This window comes from Tenebrio molitor, chromosome 2 (genome assembly GCF_963966145.1).
Source record: "Tenebrio molitor chromosome 2, icTenMoli1.1, whole genome shotgun sequence".
Taxonomy (NCBI): Eukaryota; Metazoa; Arthropoda; class Insecta; order Coleoptera; family Tenebrionidae; genus Tenebrio; species Tenebrio molitor.
Genome location: NC_091047.1, coordinates 22,743,339 through 22,765,751, shown reverse-complemented (window position 1 = coordinate 22,765,751; position 22,413 = coordinate 22,743,339). Strand labels below are relative to the sequence as shown.

General features: G+C 35.1%; 1 protein-coding gene across 3 annotated transcripts in view; it reads left to right on the top strand.

Moving 5' to 3' along the window:
- LOC138124959 (pickpocket protein 28-like) overlaps positions 1 to 22,413 on the top strand; it is a 45,142-nt gene that overhangs the window by 5,285 nt on the left and 17,444 nt on the right. For 2 of the 3 annotated variants that reach the window (XM_069040163.1, XM_069040164.1), the window contains exon 1: positions 3,991 to 4,066. Coding sequence is in view for 1 of the 3 variants with exons in the window: in XM_069040165.1 (XP_068896266.1) it covers positions 3,927 to 4,066 (140 nt within the window). In the remaining 2 variants the exon portion in view is untranslated. Of the gene's footprint in view, positions 1 to 3,881; positions 4,067 to 22,413 lie in introns of those variants that run through there. The other variant, XM_069040165.1, reaches the window with a different exon arrangement.

Here is a 22,413-nt window from a genome sequence, read left to right as displayed (position 1 = left end):
TTTTTGATTTACAATGGCGATTAGATTTGGTGGTCTGGGAATTCGTCGCATTTCCGATATTTGCCTCCCTGCTTCCCTATCTTCAATTAATGGGGTTAAAAAGCTTGTTTCTTTATTACTAAACTCAAAGGATAATGAGCTTAATATTCACCATTATGATGAAGCTTTAGCAGCCTGGGGTGTAGCAAATGAGAAAGAAATACCAACAATTCCACAATTTCAGAAGAATTGGGATAATATTAATATCAAAGGAATAATTGCCAATGACTTAATCTTTAATTCACCTAGAGACTTGGCTCGTTTTAAAGCTTTGCAATGCAGAGAATCAGGATCTTGGTTACATGCAATACCTTCTCCTAATATTGGTACTCTTTTAGATAACACTTCCTTCCAAGTTTGTATTGGTTTAAGATTGGGTTGTAATCTTTGTACACCTCATATTTGCAAATGCAATGCGAAAGTTGACGAAATTGGCACCCACGGTCTAAGTTGTTTCAAAAGCAGTGGTAGATTTTCAAGACACACTGAAATTAATTCCATTATCAATCGGTCTTTAACTTCAATTCATGTGAATTCAACTTTAGAACCAAACGGACTGTCTCGGGATGACGGAAAACGCCCAGATGGGATGACTTTAGTACCGTGGATTAAAGGTCAACCTTTGGTTTGGGACGTTACTGTTGTAGATACACTTGCAGACAGTTACGTATTGAAATCATCTGAAGTCTCAGGTTTTGCCGCTGAAATGGCTTGCAAACGCAAACATAGCAAATATAGTTCAATCATTTCGTCAAACTACGTGTTTAAAGGTTTAGCATTTGAAACCTTAGGCCCTTGGTGCAAAGAAGCCATCGATTTCATTAATGTCATCGGAAACCGACTTATCGCGGAATCAGGCGATTCAAAATCAAAGAAATTCCTTTTCGAGAGGATTTCCCTTGCCATTCAACGTGGAAACGCTGCAAGCATTCGGGGCACTTTTCCAGATTCCGCAATATTATCGGAAATTTTTGTATTATAAAACAAAAATGTTTATGTAATTATGTTATACTTAATATAATGTTTTTAATATTTAAATAAATAAATGAGTTCAAAGCTGCACATTTTGAGCCTCCATATCTTCAAGTCTAAGTGGTATAGAATTTTTTTATTATTTTTCTCGTTATCTTCTAACATGAGTTGACATTGCCTCATTGACTTGTTCCGCGAATTTTGGGGCACCCAGTATACAGGGTGTAACAGAAATAAGTACATTAATTTTAACCAGTAACAGAACTCGTCATGATGAACAATTTTTCTTTGTACCATTTTTTCCAAATCGGCAATTTTGTTTAGCATTTTCCCCCCAATAAATTAACGAGGCGTTTGTGTAAACCTTCTAAGCACAGGTTCTAATAATGGGCAGTATTTTGATTTCGTAAAAATGCTTTGAAACGGTCGTCACATTTATTATCACTTTTGGTCTCCAGTGGTGGGTAGCGAAATTTTTGGAAAATTTTAAACAATTTTAACTCATTAACGAGAACGTTTACGAAAAAAAATATTTAGAAAAGTTGTTACTCTTGATGAGTTTTATTACCAGTTAAAATTAATGTACATACTTATTTCTGTTACACGCTGTATGTACTTGCATCTTGTTGGATTATTTTTTAATATTTCATACTCGTAGTTATAAAAATTCCTTTTTGATGACTTTTTGACTTATTTAAGACACTTGAATATCTGTTTCAAATATGCTTAATAAATTTGCTCAAGTCTCTACAAACTTCAAATAACTTTTTGTAATTAAAAAAATGAATACTATCACTTTTGTGACACCCGTCAGGTTAAATTGGTTGTCAGACAAGTTATCTAGATCAAATCAAAACATTTTTTTGAACGTGTCACATTCATAGGTGCACTAATCACACGGGAATTACAAATTGCTCTTCTAGTTAGTAGAATAGTTTTTACGATCCAAGATCCAATCCACTTAGTTAAAAGCAAAACTGAAAGGACCACTTAAATCATCATTTAAAAAAATATCGATGACAACACGGATTAAGTCAAGACTACGTCTCAATCTTTGCTCTTCATTTAGTCAAAAAACCGGCCTGCTTTGAAGTCGAGTAATTGGCTATAATTCCTCAATAAATTCATAATTAATTTTAATATGGAATACCGACAATATTAAGTTACATTTAAGATGTCGTATGCAAATGTCCACCAGCCATGAATATTTATAAGGGCATCCATTAGGGAAGGACCATAACAGAGCGAAGAATTTTTCTAGATAAACTATATAGTTCAGGTGTTTTCTCCCAATCGAATCGGCATCGCTATCGCTGAATAACAGAGAAACCTGTACGGATCCAGTCTGAATACAATAAAGTCACGAGAATTATTTAAATTGCGGTCTTGTTAAGTTATTAACAAGACAAGATGTGAGACTCATTGTTGAGTGTAGAAGATTTGCAACGGCCGAGTCGAACTGAGATCGCCTCAAATCCGAACCCACCATTAAAACGCAATCACCAAGAGGAAACCTTTTCGTCGAAATAATGTTGTGAATTACAAATTCCGATAATGCTTGGATCTTGCTAAACGCGACATTATCTGCAAATTTCTGCAAGATGAAAGACTGACGCCGCAACAACTTACAATAAATAAAATATAATAACATCGATCTTTGGCCTATAGAGTGAGCTAGAAAAAACAGGCAATTCCTGTATGTTAGACGGACTGCATTTTATAAAAATGTCGGTAAAGCAAATTATTGGAGATGGAAGTTGTAAGTTACCTCGTGCAGACTTGGAGGAAATGGACGAAGGCGGTGCTAATGCAGAGTGCACACTTCCAGTTTTATTCACACCATGAGGCATACAATGTTGTCATTAGCACCACGGTAAAATTGCTTTATGGTGTAATATGTAAATTACGGAGATAATAAGGAAAAATTGCGTGGGCTCGAGATACACATGTACAGAAAAATTGAGATCGAGATGTTATTATGTCCTCTTTGATTTATCACTTGCTGATTTAAATTTTCGTTTTGGACGCGATCGGTGTTAGGAACGGGGGTGGCAGTTAACACCTGCTCTTGTTCGTAAGATGCGGCTTGTTTTACTGGTGTCCTAGCTCTAAATTTTACATATCATATCTTCACCGCTCCCACACGATAGTGGCATGCGCTTATATTTATTCAAGAATATGTTTTGTCTTGATGGTGATGTGAAATAAAACATGTTGTTTTTTAAATGACTTTTGATGTGTCACTAATTTGCAACTTGACAAGTTAATTGCCATCCGCTGAAGTAATAGTTTGTTGTAATTAGTGCAATTAAAAAAATGTAACAATAGCACCCTCTATTTGCTATTAATAAGAAAGCTCCTGTGCAATACCCACTTCATTTCCAACTGTATTACAAAAGCTGTTTGATGAGCTCAAAACAATATATAATTTGGATGTCTAGAAATTTGGAGGTTATATCAGTTTTAAGAAAATGACAGGTTCGCTGGTTTTCAGGTTTGGAAATAATTAAGTTCACATATAGAATAGTTATTTGTGCATTAAGACCTGAAAATGCATCTTTTTCGTCCGAGTCTGAGTTTTCTGACCGAGGCGCAGCTGAGGCTTGAAAACAAACGAGGACATAAGGCACTTTTTGACAGAGGTGCATATTAAATTTTTTAGGCAACCGCACGACTGTTTGACTGGAAATTTCACGCTCAGTTGATTAGATTACGATTCATTGAACTGAATATTAAAATAAAAATATTTCTGTTAGAGAATTGAGAATTGTACCTCTTCATTTTTCTAACGAGGTCCTAGCTTAGTCATCGTTGAGATCCTTTCGATAAGATGTTTAGACAAATGTTGTATTGTTTGTTCTTTGTTTCAGGTAAGCTTGGTGGGTGAAATGTGATGGTGCTTGGTTTTGTGTAAAATGAAGCGTACGAAATCACTTGGTTGGTTGCAACAGTGTCGCGATGTCGTCAAAAATAAAAGTGGTCACGGACGCAATTTTGGATATAGCACAGAAGAGAAACGACCATGGTCCAGTGCCGAACAGCTCAACAAAAAAAGGTAATCGTCCAAGAAATTGGGCAATTATAATCGATGATGAGGTGGCATTTCACGTAAATAAATCTGGACACAATGGTGATAATTGGGGATTAGCTTGATTAATGAATCCAGATTCGTCCTGATTCGTCGGTTGACAAAAAAAGGGTTATTTCTGTTACTGCCGGTGGAATTTTTCTGTTCTTGGGGGCCCGTAAAAATGACAAAAAGTGGCGCTAATTATGATAATAACAGTAATTGCGAGTATTTGTAAATGAAATTGTTGAATCACCGAGCGTGATGGTTGCCGACGAGTGATCGTTAGCGTGATGATAGATTTGAGATTAAGTGATAAAATGGGAATTATAACCATCTTCTAGTCATGTGGGTTTAATCATATGTCGACGTGTGTTGCACAATTTCGTCGGAGGAAAATTCCTTTGCCGTTTGATTGGTGGCAAAATATCAATTAGGCATAGCTTTGACACCGTATATGGTTGGGCCATCGGTTCCGATTAATATTTTCATGTTACAGTCAAACTCTATTATTAACGGATGACTTATTAATAAGCGTGCATTTCGATTAGGCGGGATCTTCATCTACAGTCGAGGAATTTATTCTAGCTCGCGATAGAAAAGAATCTTTAGTACTTGTGTGTTAAAATTCACACTGCCGATGCCGGTTGATTTGTTACTTTTTATGGCTTTGATGTGGTCGGTAAGATAAAATTTAAAAAATTAAGCAAGGTTCATTTACAAGTTGAATGAGTTGACTAGGCAAATGGACAATTGTGCAAGTTGAGTTGTGAAAGAAAATATACGATCTAGAAAATTAGATTTTCGCGTTAGCAAGTTATTGGGAAAAAATCTGAATAATTCAATTTTTACGTTTATCTAAATTTCAAAATAAAATAGGAACATCTAAACACGGCTCGAGATGGAAACGGAGTAACTATCTCTACCAAAATTTCAAATTTGTTCCTTTAAAGACATCAGAAACAAACTGTGTTTTGTTGAAAACAAGTAATAAATAAATTGTCATGGTGCAAATGATGAAATTTTTATGTCGTAGAAAAAGTACCGCATTATACTCGCGTGTAATGACCATCGTCTAAAACTCGTGTCGCTAACTTCATTCTTATGGGTAATAACATAATAACCATCATTACACGCTTGTTGAATAATACCGTATTTCTGGTCAAATTCCCCAAAAAATCTCTTCAAATGAGATAAGTGATGTCATTTTGATAGCGTTATTTTCGCATTACTGATAATCTCCTGCTAAGATTTTTTGTGGTGATCACACCATTTTTTGTTTCTTGTTTCTATTCTGTGTTGTGCTAAGAAAAATGTAAGAGTAACACCTGGTATGGAATGCTGACTTAGATTTTGACGAGTAAAACGAATCTGGTACAGTCAATTTGTCCAAATTTAAAAAACAAAAATGTCTTGATTAGTTGAAAATTGCAAACGTGTTTTTCAACAGGTACATACTCGTATTCACCCTATGCCATTATACGGATAATAATCAGTCGGAATGTAATCTGGTACATACCAGGACGAGCTTTAAGCTTGAACGTAGTCAGCGATAATAAGGGTTCACGCTATATAAATATTAAGGATCGACGGGCATCTGAAACCAAACAAGGCAGATCAAGTTGGATGCAATTTGTTGAAAATTCTTCCCTGCATATCCAGTCTGAATCCCAATCAACTCTAATTGATCGAATATAAGCAGTTTTGTCCTGCAATTAACGGTTATTTTTCGCTCGTCTGGTCAAGTCGGAATAACTACCTCAGGACGTCCACGTAGCAATCGTGAGATCTGTTTAATTGGTATTTGAACGAGTGAATAGAAAACACTTGTCACTGGTGCGGCCGGTGGATTCCTTCGGTACGAAGCCGCGTTTCATGCTAATTGAATCGCCGCAGGTTTCCTCGCCAAGAGTAGCACAAACGGACCTTGTGATTGGATCGTGCTGTTGTGACGTCACGCCTATTCAAATGTCAATCTCGCGGTCTCGGGCCGTTGCACCCGCTCACTCTCTTCTACTCTCGGTTTCGTTGGGGAACAGATAAATCTGTTTGAAAAGGAGGAAGTGACCATCGCGGACCCTCCGATCGATCAACCGCACTATGCAAATATTCGTGCGGCTCGTTAAAAAGCCAGAGATTAATGTCTGTATTAGTTAAAAGAGAGTCCGTACCTAAAATGGGCATTCATCCAATTGATTTACGCCGAAGGAACTGGTTGTGTGCTGAACGGACGGAGTGGGTGTCGGTGGATGCCGTGGAAAAAATCGACGGCTTCGTATGGACTAGGGAATTTATTAAAGTGTGGCTTTCAACAGTTCTGCCAACGAAATACGCCTATTGCAAATGTACACCGCCTGCCAGAGATGTCATGTCAATACCTCGACTTGACGACTTTTTTTAAACGTCAATCATTATCTATCTTCAACACTGTACAGTGAATTTAAGAACAATTGTTGCAACAAGAAATAAATTACTTATGGTACTTGGAGTTCGCTGAGCAGTAAGAGAAAAAATGGTACATTTTTGTACCGTGCGATAGAAAAAAAAAACAAGTAAACCATGACTGTCATGGTTCAGTTGGCAGCGCAAGTTTAAATATTGCTGTATTTGACAACCGTTCAGTTTCTCTATTGGAGGTTAAAGGACTTAAATATGTTTCTTTGACAATAGCAATATTTAAACTAGCGCTGCCAACTGAACCACGATAGTCATGGCTTACACGATTTTTTTCGATCGAACGGTATATTTGATTTAAAACCCAGTTAGATCGAATTAAAGCGTGTGAATATAATTGCAGGTGCTCTCACATGTACAAAATTGATTGCTTTTCGCTGTCAGAAATGTACATCTATGAACTCTAGGATACTTTATAACGACGCTGTTGCCAAGCAACCGAATTTCTACAGAAATTCTCCTACTTGCTTCAGTTTCTTCGTTACTATCAGCTCCTTGGTAAGATTGTGCAACAGTTTGTTTACTAAAATGAACGTAAATAAACAATCTATTTACTAACAGAAGTCAAAAAAAAAAAAACAATATTTTTTTAGTGATTAAGCCATGCGTACATAGATACAAATTTTAGGTGTGGTTTTTAAAAGAATACATTACCAACTAACTCTTTTATTTTTTTTCTACTTCGGTGTCACAACGGGCATTTTGTGACACCGAAAACAGTTTCACAAAGATCAATTTTATAGCATTGTTTCTAGTGATTATTGAATGTGGGGTTGGTATTGATAGTAAATTTCAGTATCAAATGTGATATTATTTGAACCTGAATCAATGTTTTGGATCAAAATCAACTATTAAGGGGGTAGATTATTATTGTAACAATATAGAAGTAGAAAAAATAACATGTTACACTCGTTTCACAAGACATGTTGTCGAACTCGTTCCTCACTGCGTTCGTTGTGCTCTAAACCCTCTCGTTCGACAATATACTGTCTTGTGCAACTCGCATAACAATATACTATTGAGCCACTTATTCTTTAATAGATACTTCTTTTATCATAACATCGATGTTTTTCTCGACAATGACTTCTGTTTAACACTTTTTTTGTTCATTTCTTCGTTGAATGTTTTTCAGTCAAAATTTTCCCTGGATTGAGGAAATAAGTCGACGACAAAAAATAAGGATGATTAATCCCAATCTTAAATGCAGTCACAAAATTACGTTATTAATGCATTGTTAAATCGGTTTTTACTGCCACCTAAAATTTTAGCAGTTCGTTTAAAGAACGCTGTAAGACTATTACTTCACATTATTACGAGAACCTAAGTTGAATTAATGTAAAGTCACACAGGAACAACGTAGCAACATTGTTTTTTGTATGTTGATTTTGTTAATAGGCGAGCAAGTCTAAAATATACTCATTATTATAATTCCTGTTATTAAGTAAATTTACATTTAATTGTTGAAACAGAAAGTACTTCTAACGTTAATGTAAATTTCATCTGCTAACCAAAATCTCATTTATGTTTATCCTAATAACGGTCTAATTAACGGAGACAAAACCAATTACATTAACTTTTTCGTAACAATCTCTCCACCAAATAATATGAGGAGTAAATTAAAATAATTATCTTCGCGGGTGGTCACGAAATTATGTTAAATTATGTAAATTTAATTTGGTGTCGGTAATTTATTTCAGTTATTACAAGACACCCAGACTTGGAGTACATGCGTCAAGACAATAACGCAAGTATTCGGAGCCGACTCGCATATTTCTGTAAAATAATTTCGAAATAGAATTATTTCGAAATTTAAATAGGTTCGGCTTTATATGTGCCGGTTGAAATTTATCACTTGCTTGCAACCACTAAAAGCATTGCCAATAAAATTTTGTGTAACCTAAAAAACCCATCATATAACCCGTAAAACCACGTAAAACTAACAACTTATTGTAAAGAACAATGCACAACCATAAGCGCGAATATGACTTCCGATCAGCTGATTTCTGTCAGGAGTGACGGCGCCAACGGTAGCCAAAATCGCCAATTCACAGCACCATACACCTGTGGTGGTTACATTGTTAAAATTCGAAAATATTTCAAATTTGCAACGTTAAAAACAACATAGATAAGCCCATCCATGGACACCCAATACGTGTATCGTGCGATCCTTTGAATTTGTTATTAGAGTTGGCCCTGGAACTGTCAACGCATGTCTAGTTTTGAACTATCGCGACAAACGTCACATTTAATGACAATTGTAAAACAGAAAATGGCGAATTAAGGATTCGAGGAATTAAGAGAAAAATTACAATGGTAATATTTATTTTATTGAACAATGTTACAACAGATGCGCTATACTTACAAAATAAAATGTCTAAGAAAGCATTCTTTCTAAGCAGAATTTCTAAAAATTTGTCATCATATACTAAACTTGTACTGTACAAATCACTAATAGCACCACACATTGATTACTGTTCATCATTATTGTATATGCTGCCAAATTACAGAATTAAGGAACTCCAAATTATACAAAACAGATGTATGAGAATTATACTGAAATGTGATAGGTATACATCTGTTCAATATATGTTGAATATACTACAGCTTATGTTAATGCCGAATTATCTGTTAAATAAAGTAACATATAACAACAGTAACTTGCACAGGTATAGTTTACGAAATAACAATATGTTTAAAATTGACATCTGCAGAACAAATAGGAAGTTCAATACTTTGTTTTATAAGGGATTATCAACATTTAACATGTTACCTTGGCCCATCAAAGAGTGTACAAATGTAAATAGTTTTAGGAAGGAACTGATTCGTAGTCTGGGGGGGGGTCGGTGGTTGTGGCTGCGGGATTTTATTAAGTTTCTGGTAGAATCCTGTGGTCGCGGTTGCCGATTTCCTTTCGGATTCTGAATCGGTTCTTTTATATGATACTTTTATTTTTATTTTTGGGATGTCTGTTTATTTGTTATATATTTTTTCATTCTGTATTGTAGCATTTGATTTTATTTTGTATTTAAATAGCGTATGCTAATAAAGTATTATTATTATTAGATGCTGAAAGTGTTCACCATTTTGTTCTAAACACAAACGGGCCCTCCGTTTAGCTCCACTGATAGCATTTTGTAACATGATTGATTGCTATCGATTTATTTAAATAAGTGTATCGATTTAAAAAGACCTACGGCTTCAGTTCCAGCGCCAACTTCAATAAGAAATTCAATGGATCGCTCGATATAAGCAACAGTTTAAATAAGTTTTAAAATCATTTCCAAGCTGAGTTGAAATTCCTGATGAAATAACTCAGGATGAAAGCTGAAATCGCCACTTGCTTGAGAAACGCCTGAAATAAAACAACATTCGAGATAAACAGGCCCGATTTATAACCCCGCATTAAAAGATGTCCAAAAGGAGAACAAAGATTAGCCTAAAAGCATTCTCAGGGACCAGGCAAATATGCGGATTAATTCGTCGCACACAATTAAACACGTGCTTTTGGAAGAGACCGATTTTTCTTTCTTGCAGCCCCCACAACGTCACATTATGGATGGTTTTTCATTAGCCAATTAAGATAAAATTGCGAGGATAAATGGGCTAATGTTGTCGTTTATTGTTGTTTTTTTATGCAGTTTATAGTGCACCCCTTCGGCTCTGTATAAATGAGCGTCGTAAATCAACAGCCGTATCTTCTGTCGGTTTAAACTGCTGCCGACTGTAGTTCAGTTCGGAATTGTGCACGAAAAACTGCAATTAACTAATCGAGTTTAAGACATTTCTAAAGCGTTGCACATTTGTAAAACGTCCGGGAGGGATTAGTCGCGCGCGAGCTTTTTGCACCGTCGTCGTCGTCTAGAATTGAATTTATTGCTTTTTTTTTGTCGGCCATGCATTATCGAAACAGTTAATTTCCTGATTATTGTCAAACACCTGCGGTGCGAGGACCTCCGACTCGCATAATAGCTTAATTAAATTTACTAATAGCGGAGATGTTCCGGTGTCCATTGATATTCGTCGTTTACCGTAAAGCATTTTAATTGGGGAAATAAATTTGAATGTAGATTTTTTCTTGACGTTGCTACATGAATCTTTCATTATTTCTTCGGATAACACGAGTCGAGCATGATCTGCGTGTCAAACTGCACTTTATTTAAAACATTATCACGTCGAAACTCCATATGTACTCGGTCAAAATTGTTTCTTTTTTCTCGACCAGATTTTCACGATAATAAAGTAATAATAATGGCAACAGTTAACGATCTGCAATTTGTTGCGGCCATTTCGGGTAGCCGAAAATTTTATCTTTATGGCCGATCCGGAATGGAAGGCGCGTCCAGGTGGTCCATCGATCGTGGAGCTTTTTATGAATCGCAAATCATCAATAATGCCGTCAGGCCAAGAAAGTTCGACTGTGGGACCAACCCAAACTGATTTATTGTAATTCTGGGGCGGACGCTTGTCAAGGATCCCAAGATCAAAAGTAATCCTAAGTTGGGAACTCGTCCTGATTTAGATTCTTTTGCTTTTGCATCACAAATTGCAGGGGATCGCTAACCTACTTTTCACGAAAACATTTTCGAATTTTAACAACGTAACCACAAGTTGAACCAGGTTAAACAAAAATTAAAAGGGAAATTTAATTAAATAAATAATCAAATTTAAATATTCAGTTTTGCGTAGAATAATTTTATTTCTTGGAATGGTTGGTAATGTTAATTAAAATAAGTAATTAGTAAATGAGAAAAAGTAATATTACACAAATCAAAGTAGTAACTTAGTGATGTCAACGCACTAGTGCAATAAAATGTCACTTTACGACACTATATGCGGTAAAGTATGTCATTACAACATTCACAAAGTATGACGTTATGTATTGAGCGTAGATAAAAGTAGTTCCCTCTATATGCTACTAAATATTGGGGCGATAGATGTTAGATAATGAAGTTATGCAGTTGAAATTTTCACGTAGGATTTGTTAGAGCTTGTGCCAACTCTCATGATCGATGACGCAGAAACCAAAATGCGTACCGAAGCGGCTGTACTATTCGAACTAAAAACATCAGTACCATTTTGTCACACTTTACAGATTTGTGAGCTAATTTATGTTGATTGATATTTGGCGACAGGTCCCTTGATAATCTGGGGCATTCTAATCCAAACCGTTGGACACTGTAAAGTGCAAATTTGCCGCCATCCTGAAAATTTAACCAAACGACCGATGTTTTTACGTTTCACTTATCAAAATTGGGCTCCGCCTTCGCGCAGCTTTTGTCAAGGTCATCGATCATGAGAGTTGGCACAAGCTCTAACATTATTTCAAGACGTCAGTCTTAAAATATAGTACTGACTCGCAAAGCATTGTGAATGAGAAAAGGAAAGGGTGAAAAAAAACATTAACGTCGTAAAAACATCAATGTAAAAATATGGTGCGTCAGCTTGTGAAATATTCTCTTCATTTCTTATCCGTTATTGGATTTACATTGAGAGGGTGTAAACTTATATTTCGACACCCCGACATTCAATAAAGGCCACCTGGTATATCCGTTATAAATTACAACCCTTGACGTTGGCAAATGATGATATCGAAAATTGTACATTGATTGATATCGCCAAGATATTGTTTTTGACTGCTCCTGGAACAGCTCGCCCCGAAGAAGTCTCGAGACGCTTCTTCGTAAATAATTTACACGTGCCTGAAAACTAATATAACTTTAGGAAGCTCTTAACTAAATTCATAACGACATAAGTTCTAGAGTCTCTCCGAGATTTAATTCTCATTTTAGGGTGCCGAGTAATGAGAGGGTGAACCCGTTTTGTTCATCCTCCACGAGTTAAAGTCGTTACGTTTATAATGTTAGATATCGCATCTGGATTCGATTTAATTATGCACTTTTTCGGTCGTCTGAAGGATGGTCGTTAAATTTTGTAATTAAAAATGTCGAAAGCGTTTGAAAATGCTAACGGTTCGAGAGATTTCCATAAGAAAGTGCTCTTCTCTATCATAAAAGTACAGTTAGATTTTATCACGAGTTGTTCCCTTTTCACTTATCAAGTGTGTAATAATTAATCAATTATTAATTTGACCTCAGATAAACTTTGCGTGCTGGGACATTGAAAAACAGCAACGAGTTGATAATTGTTGACCGTGATGAATTATGTTATTAGCTAAGAAATGCGACTTTTAATAATTTATCGTTATTTAAAGGATCGTAAAAAATAATATGGATGACTTCGAAATTAAATTGAAACATTTAAGAGCGACAGTAAATATTAGATAGTGGTGATAACTTTACGTTTTGTGCAAATTTCAGTCACTCTATTATGTTATAAAAGACATATTATAAAACTTTCAAAATTCGCTGAAGAACTGTAAATGTTGTTTTGTATAAATTTTACTTTAACAGGAAACCACTTGATGTTAATTATTATAAAGGAATATCGAAATTTGTAAAATGTTGTATTTCTGAATTAAATATTATGGGGATGATTTTTATTACATATTATGTTTTTATTCTTTATTTCCGCTAAAACACGTAAGAAGAAAAATCGGTTTAGTTTAATGACTATACAATAATGATAGTAGATTATATCATTAAAGGAGCTGTGAGCTCGATGCAGTGTCGATTTCCGAGTGTGCTATTACGTCATACGTGCGGGAGTCAGTTTATACCCGTCAAGCGCTGTTGTGTTTTCTTTATTATTCTACGGAACAATTTAATTGATGAGTACAAATACATTTTGATCAGTAACTATTTGTAATAATATTTACTAAATAATTAAGTAATAAATCTGAATGCACAGTAAAATATTTAGAGGCAAGTTAAAAATATATATTCCAAGTTAAAATACTGAATGATCAGTAAAATATTGTTTGGACAGTGGTAAAACATTTTGATCTACGAAATTTTAAATCTGATTCAATGAATTTGCGTTTGTTAAGTATTAAATTTAATTTGTGGCACAGAATATTGAAGAACACAAGTAAAAAAACAATTGCTCAGTGTACAATTTACTTGATTCTTAAAATTGTGTCAATTAGGTACGATTCGAGAAAAACAACATAACCTATAAATTTGACCGCGCAATAGTCTGCAAGTGTCTTGTGTTATGGTGAAATAAATTGCATAAGTTTACAAGGTAAATTGAGGTATTTATAAATATTTTTTCACAGTCATATTCTGCAGGCGTTCAGGATGAACAATAGTCTAGTTGCGGAGTACGAAACGTCGGAATCATCCTCTGAGGAAGGACGTCATCACGAATCATCGCCAAAGAGGAGAGTTATAGGAAATTGGATAAAGATTGGAGTTTTTTCTGGATCGGATGAGGCTGAAAAATTTATAAAAGATAAAAAAATATGGGGATTTCATTATAAAAATAAAACAGAAGAAGGAATAAAGAAATACTTCAGGTGCAATCAAGTTAAACTTCGTGGACAACAATGTTCTGCAAAAATATATCTTCAGTATGATTCGACATCGCATGAAGTGCATTTATTCAAGACTAAATCAGAACACAATCATGACTCTATTGAAACAAAAGGCGTTCTTGGAATTGACCCTTCTCTAAAGTTGGAAATCCAAAAACTTTTTGACCTAAAGTTAAAGCCAAAGGCTATTTTAATAGAATTGTCCAAGAATAGTGATATCAGGAAGCTTACCTCAAAAAGACAATTAGATAATTACTTGCATCAGTTGCGAGAATCCAAATATGGCCCGTCACAAATAAGTGTTGGAGAATTGGAAGCATGGCTACTGAAAAACTCAGTTATTCCAGAAGACTTGCATATCCCTTTCGTCGCACAATACGAATTAGAGACTGAGGAAGAGGAAAGCATTTTTCGATTTTTCATAACAAGTAGATATTTGATGAGTATTTGTGCCAGCAGTTACAAAATTCATGCTGATGCAACCTACAAACTCTTGTGGCAAGGTTTTCCAGTTCTAATAGTGGGTACTACCGATATGGATAAACATTTTCACCCTTTTGGTCTTTCTGTTTGTACTAATGAGAAGAAGGAGGATTTCAAGTTTCTCTTTAGAGCGTTAGTTGCCACATCAAAGAAATTATTTGAAAAAAAATTTGAACCTAACGTGTTGATATGTGATGCTGCAAAAAGTATTCAGAATGCTTTCATAGAGATTTTCGGAACTGATAAGTTGATAATCATGTGCTGGGCGCATATGAGGAAAAATGTTCAGAAACGTGTAGAGCGTGGATGTGGAGAAAAAAAACCGTTCCCTAATTCTGAGTGATATTAACACTCTTCAACTTTCTTCATCTCCAGAGATATTCGAAAAAGCTGTTGAACTTTTCAAAAAAAAATGGAATACGGAGCAAGCTTTTTTGAATTATTTTGAAAGAGAGTGGCTGTCTGATAATAGCAATTGGTACGAAGGTGTAATGAAACATGTACCAAGTACTAATAACGCCTTAGAAGCGTTTAATAAAGTTATAAAAGACACTCATACCCTTCGGGAACGCCTTTCATTAAACCATTTTCTATCGGTTGCTCTTGAAAGTGTTCAACAATGGTCGAACGACTATAAAACTGAGTTGAAAAATTTTTCGAAAATACCAACAATTACATTGTCCCTGTGGACATCTGCCTATCAGTGGACTAAAAAGAATAAACCAGTTCTCATTGTCTCCCAACAGGAGAGTCAAATTAGTTACAAAATTCCAGCAGGGGATTCAACCGAAGAACCAGGAGAATTAAATGACATTTGCGCAGAAAATTGGGTGGAATTTGAAGAGTTTAAAAATAAGGCATTTTCATCCTGGATAACTACCATGTCAACTTCTCCAGATGAGTGGATTAAGGGAAACTGTAATTGTCCAGCTTTTTTTAAAAATATGATATGTAAACATATTATTGGCATAGCCATTAGACTTAAATATGTCAAACCACCACCAGAAGCGCGAAATATAAGTATTCAAGGGAAACGTAAAAGAGGGCGTCCTTCTAAGGCAAAAAAAGCTCTTATTGTGCAGTAGTAATATACATAAACTTTAAGCTATAGGTACTTAAGAAAATGTTTTTTTTTATTTTTAAGTTTGAAAATTATTTTTTCATTGTTTATTTTATCGTTTAATTTTCAAGTAAATTCTACCATAATGTTGTCCTGATTTTATTTATTTGAAATTCCTCTTGTCGAGATTAGTACAGAACCTGCCTCACAATCTATGCTGTATTGCCGTGCTGCCGTACATTTTCTGTAGGTATATTATCAGTCAGCTCTGCCGTTGGCTCTGCCCTCAGACCATTTATCGTTATTTATATTTCAATTTCACTATTATACTTAATCATATTGAATCAAAATACTTATCATAAATTATTATGAAACTTAAGTTTTTTTAAGAATCGAAATGCAATTAATTATTGAACAAAATATCTGATCAAATAGTATTTCTACATATCATTTTTTTTTAAATCAGTCAAAGATTAATTTTTATCCGGACAGAACATACTGATCAAACTGAATTTTCTACTTGAAAAATGTTTATTTTTTTACTTGTCAACTGAATAATGTTACTGATCAAATAAACATAAGCCATTATTCTATAGTTATTTAAGTGACAAGTGATCGTCGAGCGTGGTGATAATTGTGAGAATGAATAAAAAAGACAAAATAACGCCATATGCCTTTGAACCCAATTATTCTGAATATGGGAGACATTTAGCCGAAAACGTAGAAGATACCAGCACAATTCCCGACACTAGAATCGGAAATACCGATTGGTGTGCATGTGGGCATTGTCCACAAATGACAACTGAACATGAATCATACTGTTGCACAGAATCAGAAAATGTTAGGAATTTAAAAGGTGGCTTAACCTGCATTACACACCATGAGTCTTTTCAAAGTGTTATTTTAAATAAAGATACCGTGCAAGCAGCACGTTATCAAATGATGCTTCATGCAGATAACGCTGCTAGAAGGGAGGCTTTGAAGAAAATAAGCAATAGATTATGGCGACACATCGCATACAAACAGTTTGTATACTGGGTAAATGCCTGGGTCCCCTTGGGAAAAAAGAAGAGAAAAGTTATACCAGCCTGTGTTATTGCCAAAATCAGGGAAGAGTATGGTGAAGAGGATGATTCCTATGTTGGATTTCAATCTGCAGAAGGCGAAGATCCTGATTATTTTGATTGAATTTTAAAAATAATCTTTTTAGGTACTAATTTACAACGTCAAATTAATGTTCTTATTGTTCTCAGCTGTCACCAATTGTAAAATTTTGTCTTTGTAAACGGTCTTTGGCAATTTTAAAATACTTGTCAAAACAAACGTCAAACTATTTTTAAGAGATTTTGGAACTTGGAGAGCCTTGTCGCCCCTTTTCGAATAAATCTGTGTTATTTCGTGTGTTAGAGTGTTCAGATATTGATGATAAAATAAATAAAGATTTACAATGTTTCATGTTTTATTGTAAACTCGAAACAAAAATGTAAAAATTCACAATAAATTGTGAACAAACTGTTCATGGTTGAAACAAATAAAATAAATGTATTATTTTTATTAAAAGTTATTCAATTATACATTGAATCGTGAAAAATGTTTCTGTCGAGCTTCACTCATAGAAGGACGCTCAGTTGGAGCAATATTTGCAGGAACTTCCGCATAGTACTCATCTTCGTTATCAGTAGAAAATGAAACATCTTTGTGTTTTACGAAGCTGCGAATTTCTGTAAGTAAATTTTGGCGCCACTCGTTGGATTTGGCTGCAGGAAGTTTTTTGTAAATCCATTTCTTCTGTGCTTTAGACCACTGCAGTTTTTCTTTTATTTTTAATCTCTTTACATTAGCATTATGATCTAATACAGCAAGTATTCCGCGAGCCACCATTCCATCATAACTGAAATGACTTCTTTTTGGTAAGTATTTTAACCGTACATTATGGTAACATTCTAGGAGGCCAGTGTGACAGTATTTATTGATATGGGTCAAATCCTTCAACCATCTTTTATCCTCTATAACATCCTTTAGGTATCTGTAATCAGCAGATCCCGGAGATATCCACATTTTTTCCCTGCTTTCGCTGTCCGAGATAGGGGGATGGTCACACTTTTGAAAATGTTTATTCCCTTCCCACGAATGAACATTTGAAATGTGATTCAACACAGATTTAAATTTTTCTAACAATACTTCCGCATCTCCGTTGCAAGTTGCAGCAGACCACCACAAATGGTTGACAATACTGGATCTCCACGCCCCCAACAAGGGTGCTTTTTTGTCTACACTTTTAAGTCTTTTTACTAAACTCTTTGCAAGATGCCATACATCAAATTGGTGTTCGATATGTGAATATTTTTGTTTCATCATACACCTAATGCCGATATGTCTATCCGAAAGAAAAAGTTTAAATTTTACCCCTTTTGCCTCAAATTTTGATAGTAGTCGGTCACATGCTTGCTTTTCCAATTCTCCATCCACCTGTCCTCTTTGCAAAACTATGAAATCTAAAATTTTGTCGGTCTCTAGATCCATTAGTGAGTATGTTACATATTTAGCGGAAAAACCAGGAGAATCGAATTGACCATCACCAGCTACAGCGCAAGTGTTACTAGATTTTATATTTGCCAACAGTGCATTTCTTTGAACGTTCCAGGTATGCTTTATGCAGGGAATGGCAAGGTTTTTTATAATTCGATAATATGTATGATTTGAGAACAGCTGAATACCAGCTGTTTTGCATAAAGTTTCAAATTTGCTAAAATTTAGGCCACATAGATACATCGCAGCAGACAGTTGTACATTTCCACTGGAATAATAATTTTCCGTGGACTGTGATTTCCAGGTGAGAGAATGGTTATTTTGACATAAGAAAGTGGCTAGCAACATAGACCCCCTGGAACAAGTCTTTTGTAATTTGAAAGTACTTCCGCAGTCAAAACATCGCAACAAATCGAATAATTTTGCAAGTTGATTAAAAGGAACTAAATAAATAGTATTATTATTGTTTTTACTTCCAGTTTCACAATTAGAGGGTGGATTTTCAGAATCTGCACTGGAATCTGAATCTAATTCATCGTCACTAAGCGCCTCAAACTCACAATCAAACTTTTCTTCATCGCTCATATCCAGCTCTTCATCTTTTATAAAATGACTAATATTTCGTAATACTTCTTGGCCTAACTCGCACTGCAAACCAATTCCTGTCTCCACATCTGTTATGTTTTCCTCCAAATCTAATGTACTATTGTGAAATCCGATTTCTTCGAAAATAATCTAAATAACGAACGATACATTTATAATGAAGACGTAAGAAAATATGAAAAGAATATACCTGTTGCTGACTTGTGGAGGCAATGGCATTGTCTACAATTTCCTTTCTGCTCTTCTTTTCTTGGTAAAGAGAATGTCTGTTTGATTCATTTTCATTATTACCAGGTAATCGCAATGTTGGGATGGCATCTTTTTTAAGAAATAACTTAGTCTTTCCGTGAGCAGATAATAATTGTTTTTTCAATAGAGCACTGTATTCATAATCACTTTCTTTAAAATGAGAAGAACAAACTCGACTATGTTTGGACGGAGTAAATTTCGACCTTTTAATTTTATTTAACCACTGCCTATATATTTTCGGACTTTTATTTTTATTAGGAAATGAAAAAAAATGAATATTCTTTGATTTTTCATTGTTATCACAACCAAATACACAACACCGTGGCATTTTTGCGATAATTTTGTGTAGAACTGCAAGAAACTCCATAGCAGCATGTTTGTGCGGGTGGCCGAGTAGGCACTTATGACGTCATAGTCTGGCGCCGCGATGACTTCAAACGCTCATATCTCAGCTTATTTGGGAGCAAAAAAAAAAAGAATATACCGCATGAATGGACATTTTTCGTAGAATTTTTTCATAAAAAGTGTCCCAACGACCTCACAGCCCCTTTAAGAGTAAAAGTGAGTCTTTTTGTGCTATGCCCAGAGATAGGAGACCGAGACGAAGTCGAGGTGAATAGCAAACGATTACAACTTACAACCCGAACGGCCATCTTGCTATTTTTTGTTTTGACATCTGACATCCATGCACCGAGCGACTTGTGTTACACCATAGTGGAACCGGTTAAATATTAGATAATAATTTCGTTATTTCGCTCTGTTAGCGGCTTTTTTAATAAGGATAATTTAATTATTAAACATTTCATGTAATTGATAAATAAACCGTGACAAATGCTTCAAATGACCTTACATTTGACTCGGTCGAGCCGCCTGTGGACACTTCTTCTACTCCTAGGATTTGAAGTACCTATTTCTACTCCGCTCACAAAAAAATGCCACTTTAACCGTTTCTATGGAGATACACAAAGGCGTCAGTTTCGACCACTTGAAGATAAAATATTTTTTTCTAATTTTGACATATAAAGTGACACTTTTCAAAATTAATTGACGTTTGGAAATGTCACACTTTTCGTAACTGGTTACGAAAAGTAAAATCTTTCCTAACTGGTTAGGAAAAATTTATTGTATCACCAGTTGAGACTGCCATATTTTTTTGTTTTTAAGCAAAATAACCGTGGCTACTTACCTACTTGATATTTTAACACAATAATAATTTATTATTAATGAAATTCATTACTGCGTTTAACGTTTGCAGAAACTTTTTTTTTTGACAAAATTAGAAAAAATCTTGTATGTAACACGTTAGGAAATGCAATTTTGTGTAACTCCTGTGATTTTGCGGGATCTCGCTGCGCTCGTCCCGCAAATATTCCACTCGTTACACAAAATAACGCATTTCCTAACTGGTTACATAAATAGCTATTATGTTATTTGTGAGAGCGTTATTCGTGTTTCACTGTTATCGACACCATGCAAAATCCAGTGGATTAAATTCTATCGCTTGTAGATCAGTTCGCCAAACTTTATTTACCACTAATATAACATGTATTATAAAATTAACTGATCTTTTACAAGAACGAATTGTTTCCTGCTTTAATTTTATCTGTTTGAAATCTGATACATTCATTTATTAAATGGTACAAGAACTCAAACATAATGTTTTAAATGTTACTTTCACATTTACCTCCATTTATCATGCGCCCGGCAAGTTGGGATATTCTACTGTGTAATTATATTAATAACAGTAACTTGTAAGCTTCGGCGACGTAACAATGATGGTTTATTTCCAGAAATCAAATGTTGGTTGTTTTTTCAAACAGGAGTCAGTTCTGAGAACCTTTTCAACATTTAATAAAGAAACACCTTTTCATCGTGTAATGACATATAATTTTATTTTTGTTTTTTGACAACATGCATACTTCTATGTATCAAATAATTTGATGGTTCTTTTCGGTTGTGATTATCACACAAATTTTTTTATAAGTAAAAAATGTCAGAATACTTATATTCATAATTCTTTTTCGTCAAATAAATGTGTAGTAAATTATACGGTACAGGCGGAAATGTATAAAAGAGAAAGGAAGTGAAGGAAATATAAAAAAGCATCACTAGAATATTTTATACTCAAGTGTTAATTGGAAGACTGTTCAATTCATTCTAATATGATAAAAGATCGTAAATATTGGAAGTCCTAATTAAATTAGATGAGTATCACCTTATCGTATATGTAATACCTATTGTAACGTTTACTCTGACTATGGGTTCGCAAGTTTAAAGAAATTTGTATAAAACAAAACCCAGTAACAACTCACTCCAATTAACTAACACAGCCTCTGACGCACATCGTTTCCCTTTTTATCCCAATGCCGACCCTGTAGCGGACATTCCAGGTAGGCCTCGGCGTTTCGCTGTCGATTATTACTCATTACTCATTGAAGCCGAATGTCGTTAGGGGAAGGTGCTGTTTCAGGACTTTTCTAGAACCGTCCCTATTATTCTTCGCTCGTTACAGTACCTTCATGAGTTGTCAGAATTTACCATCAGACAAATTTCGTACAAGGTTTCTTCCTGCTGAAGAACTAAAAATAGAAAATGCCATACACTTACATGATTGTTAAGATTCCTAAATTCGTGGGAAGCAAGTTATACGGATGAGAATGGTAATAAAGACATTACGAAGATTTGTTTTTATTGGTTTAGAGGAGTGGATCGACGAAATCATCACGAAATAATCGTCTCTTTGCTTTTGGTGGGAAAATCGAGGCTGAAGCTCGTAAATCTATCCGAAAATCACGACACCGTCGACACACCGTCCGCTTTTGTTCGACATGCAATTGTTTCTTTCCCTGTTCCTGAAGGCATCATTAATTTCTCCCCTGAAAATTTCCGACCTAATCACCACTTTCTTAAATGTTCCTATCAATTATCGTTCGGGACACTCCCGCATGCAAAACGCGGCTTAACTTATCGATTTATCGGAACACCTCAAAAGAGCCCTTTGGAGTTGCGTTTCTTGTCCGTCGTAAATCAACTGACATTTTCCTTCTTGGGGAAAAGTTGCGACATTTCAAGAAAGGTTACGCGATTTTTTTTCTCTTCATTCCGACAAACAGAAACAATCGAGGGTGGCGAGTTCGGGGAGGGCGCATTAAGGAAACCGGAACGATAATTCAGGCCAACGAATTTTACAACTTAACTTTAATTGCATCGTTTTAATTAAGAAACCGCAATTTGGTCGGTTTTAAAACGGGGGCGCTATTTGAATTTCATTAAAAATTTTCCCTTCTTTGTGCCGATTGCATTAAGGCAATGGCACTTCCGGAAAATCAGTTTCGACGACTTTTTCTTAATTACGAAAATAAAGCGGATTCGTGGGTTTTCCCTTCGGTGATGTGAATTTTCGAATCGAGAACGGAAACGGAAGTTATGTCGGACGACAAAATGGTCACGTTAATTAGGCGTTACGGACAACAACGTCGTCGGAGAAAATCATTAATAACATCTGTCGGTAAGACAGGGAAC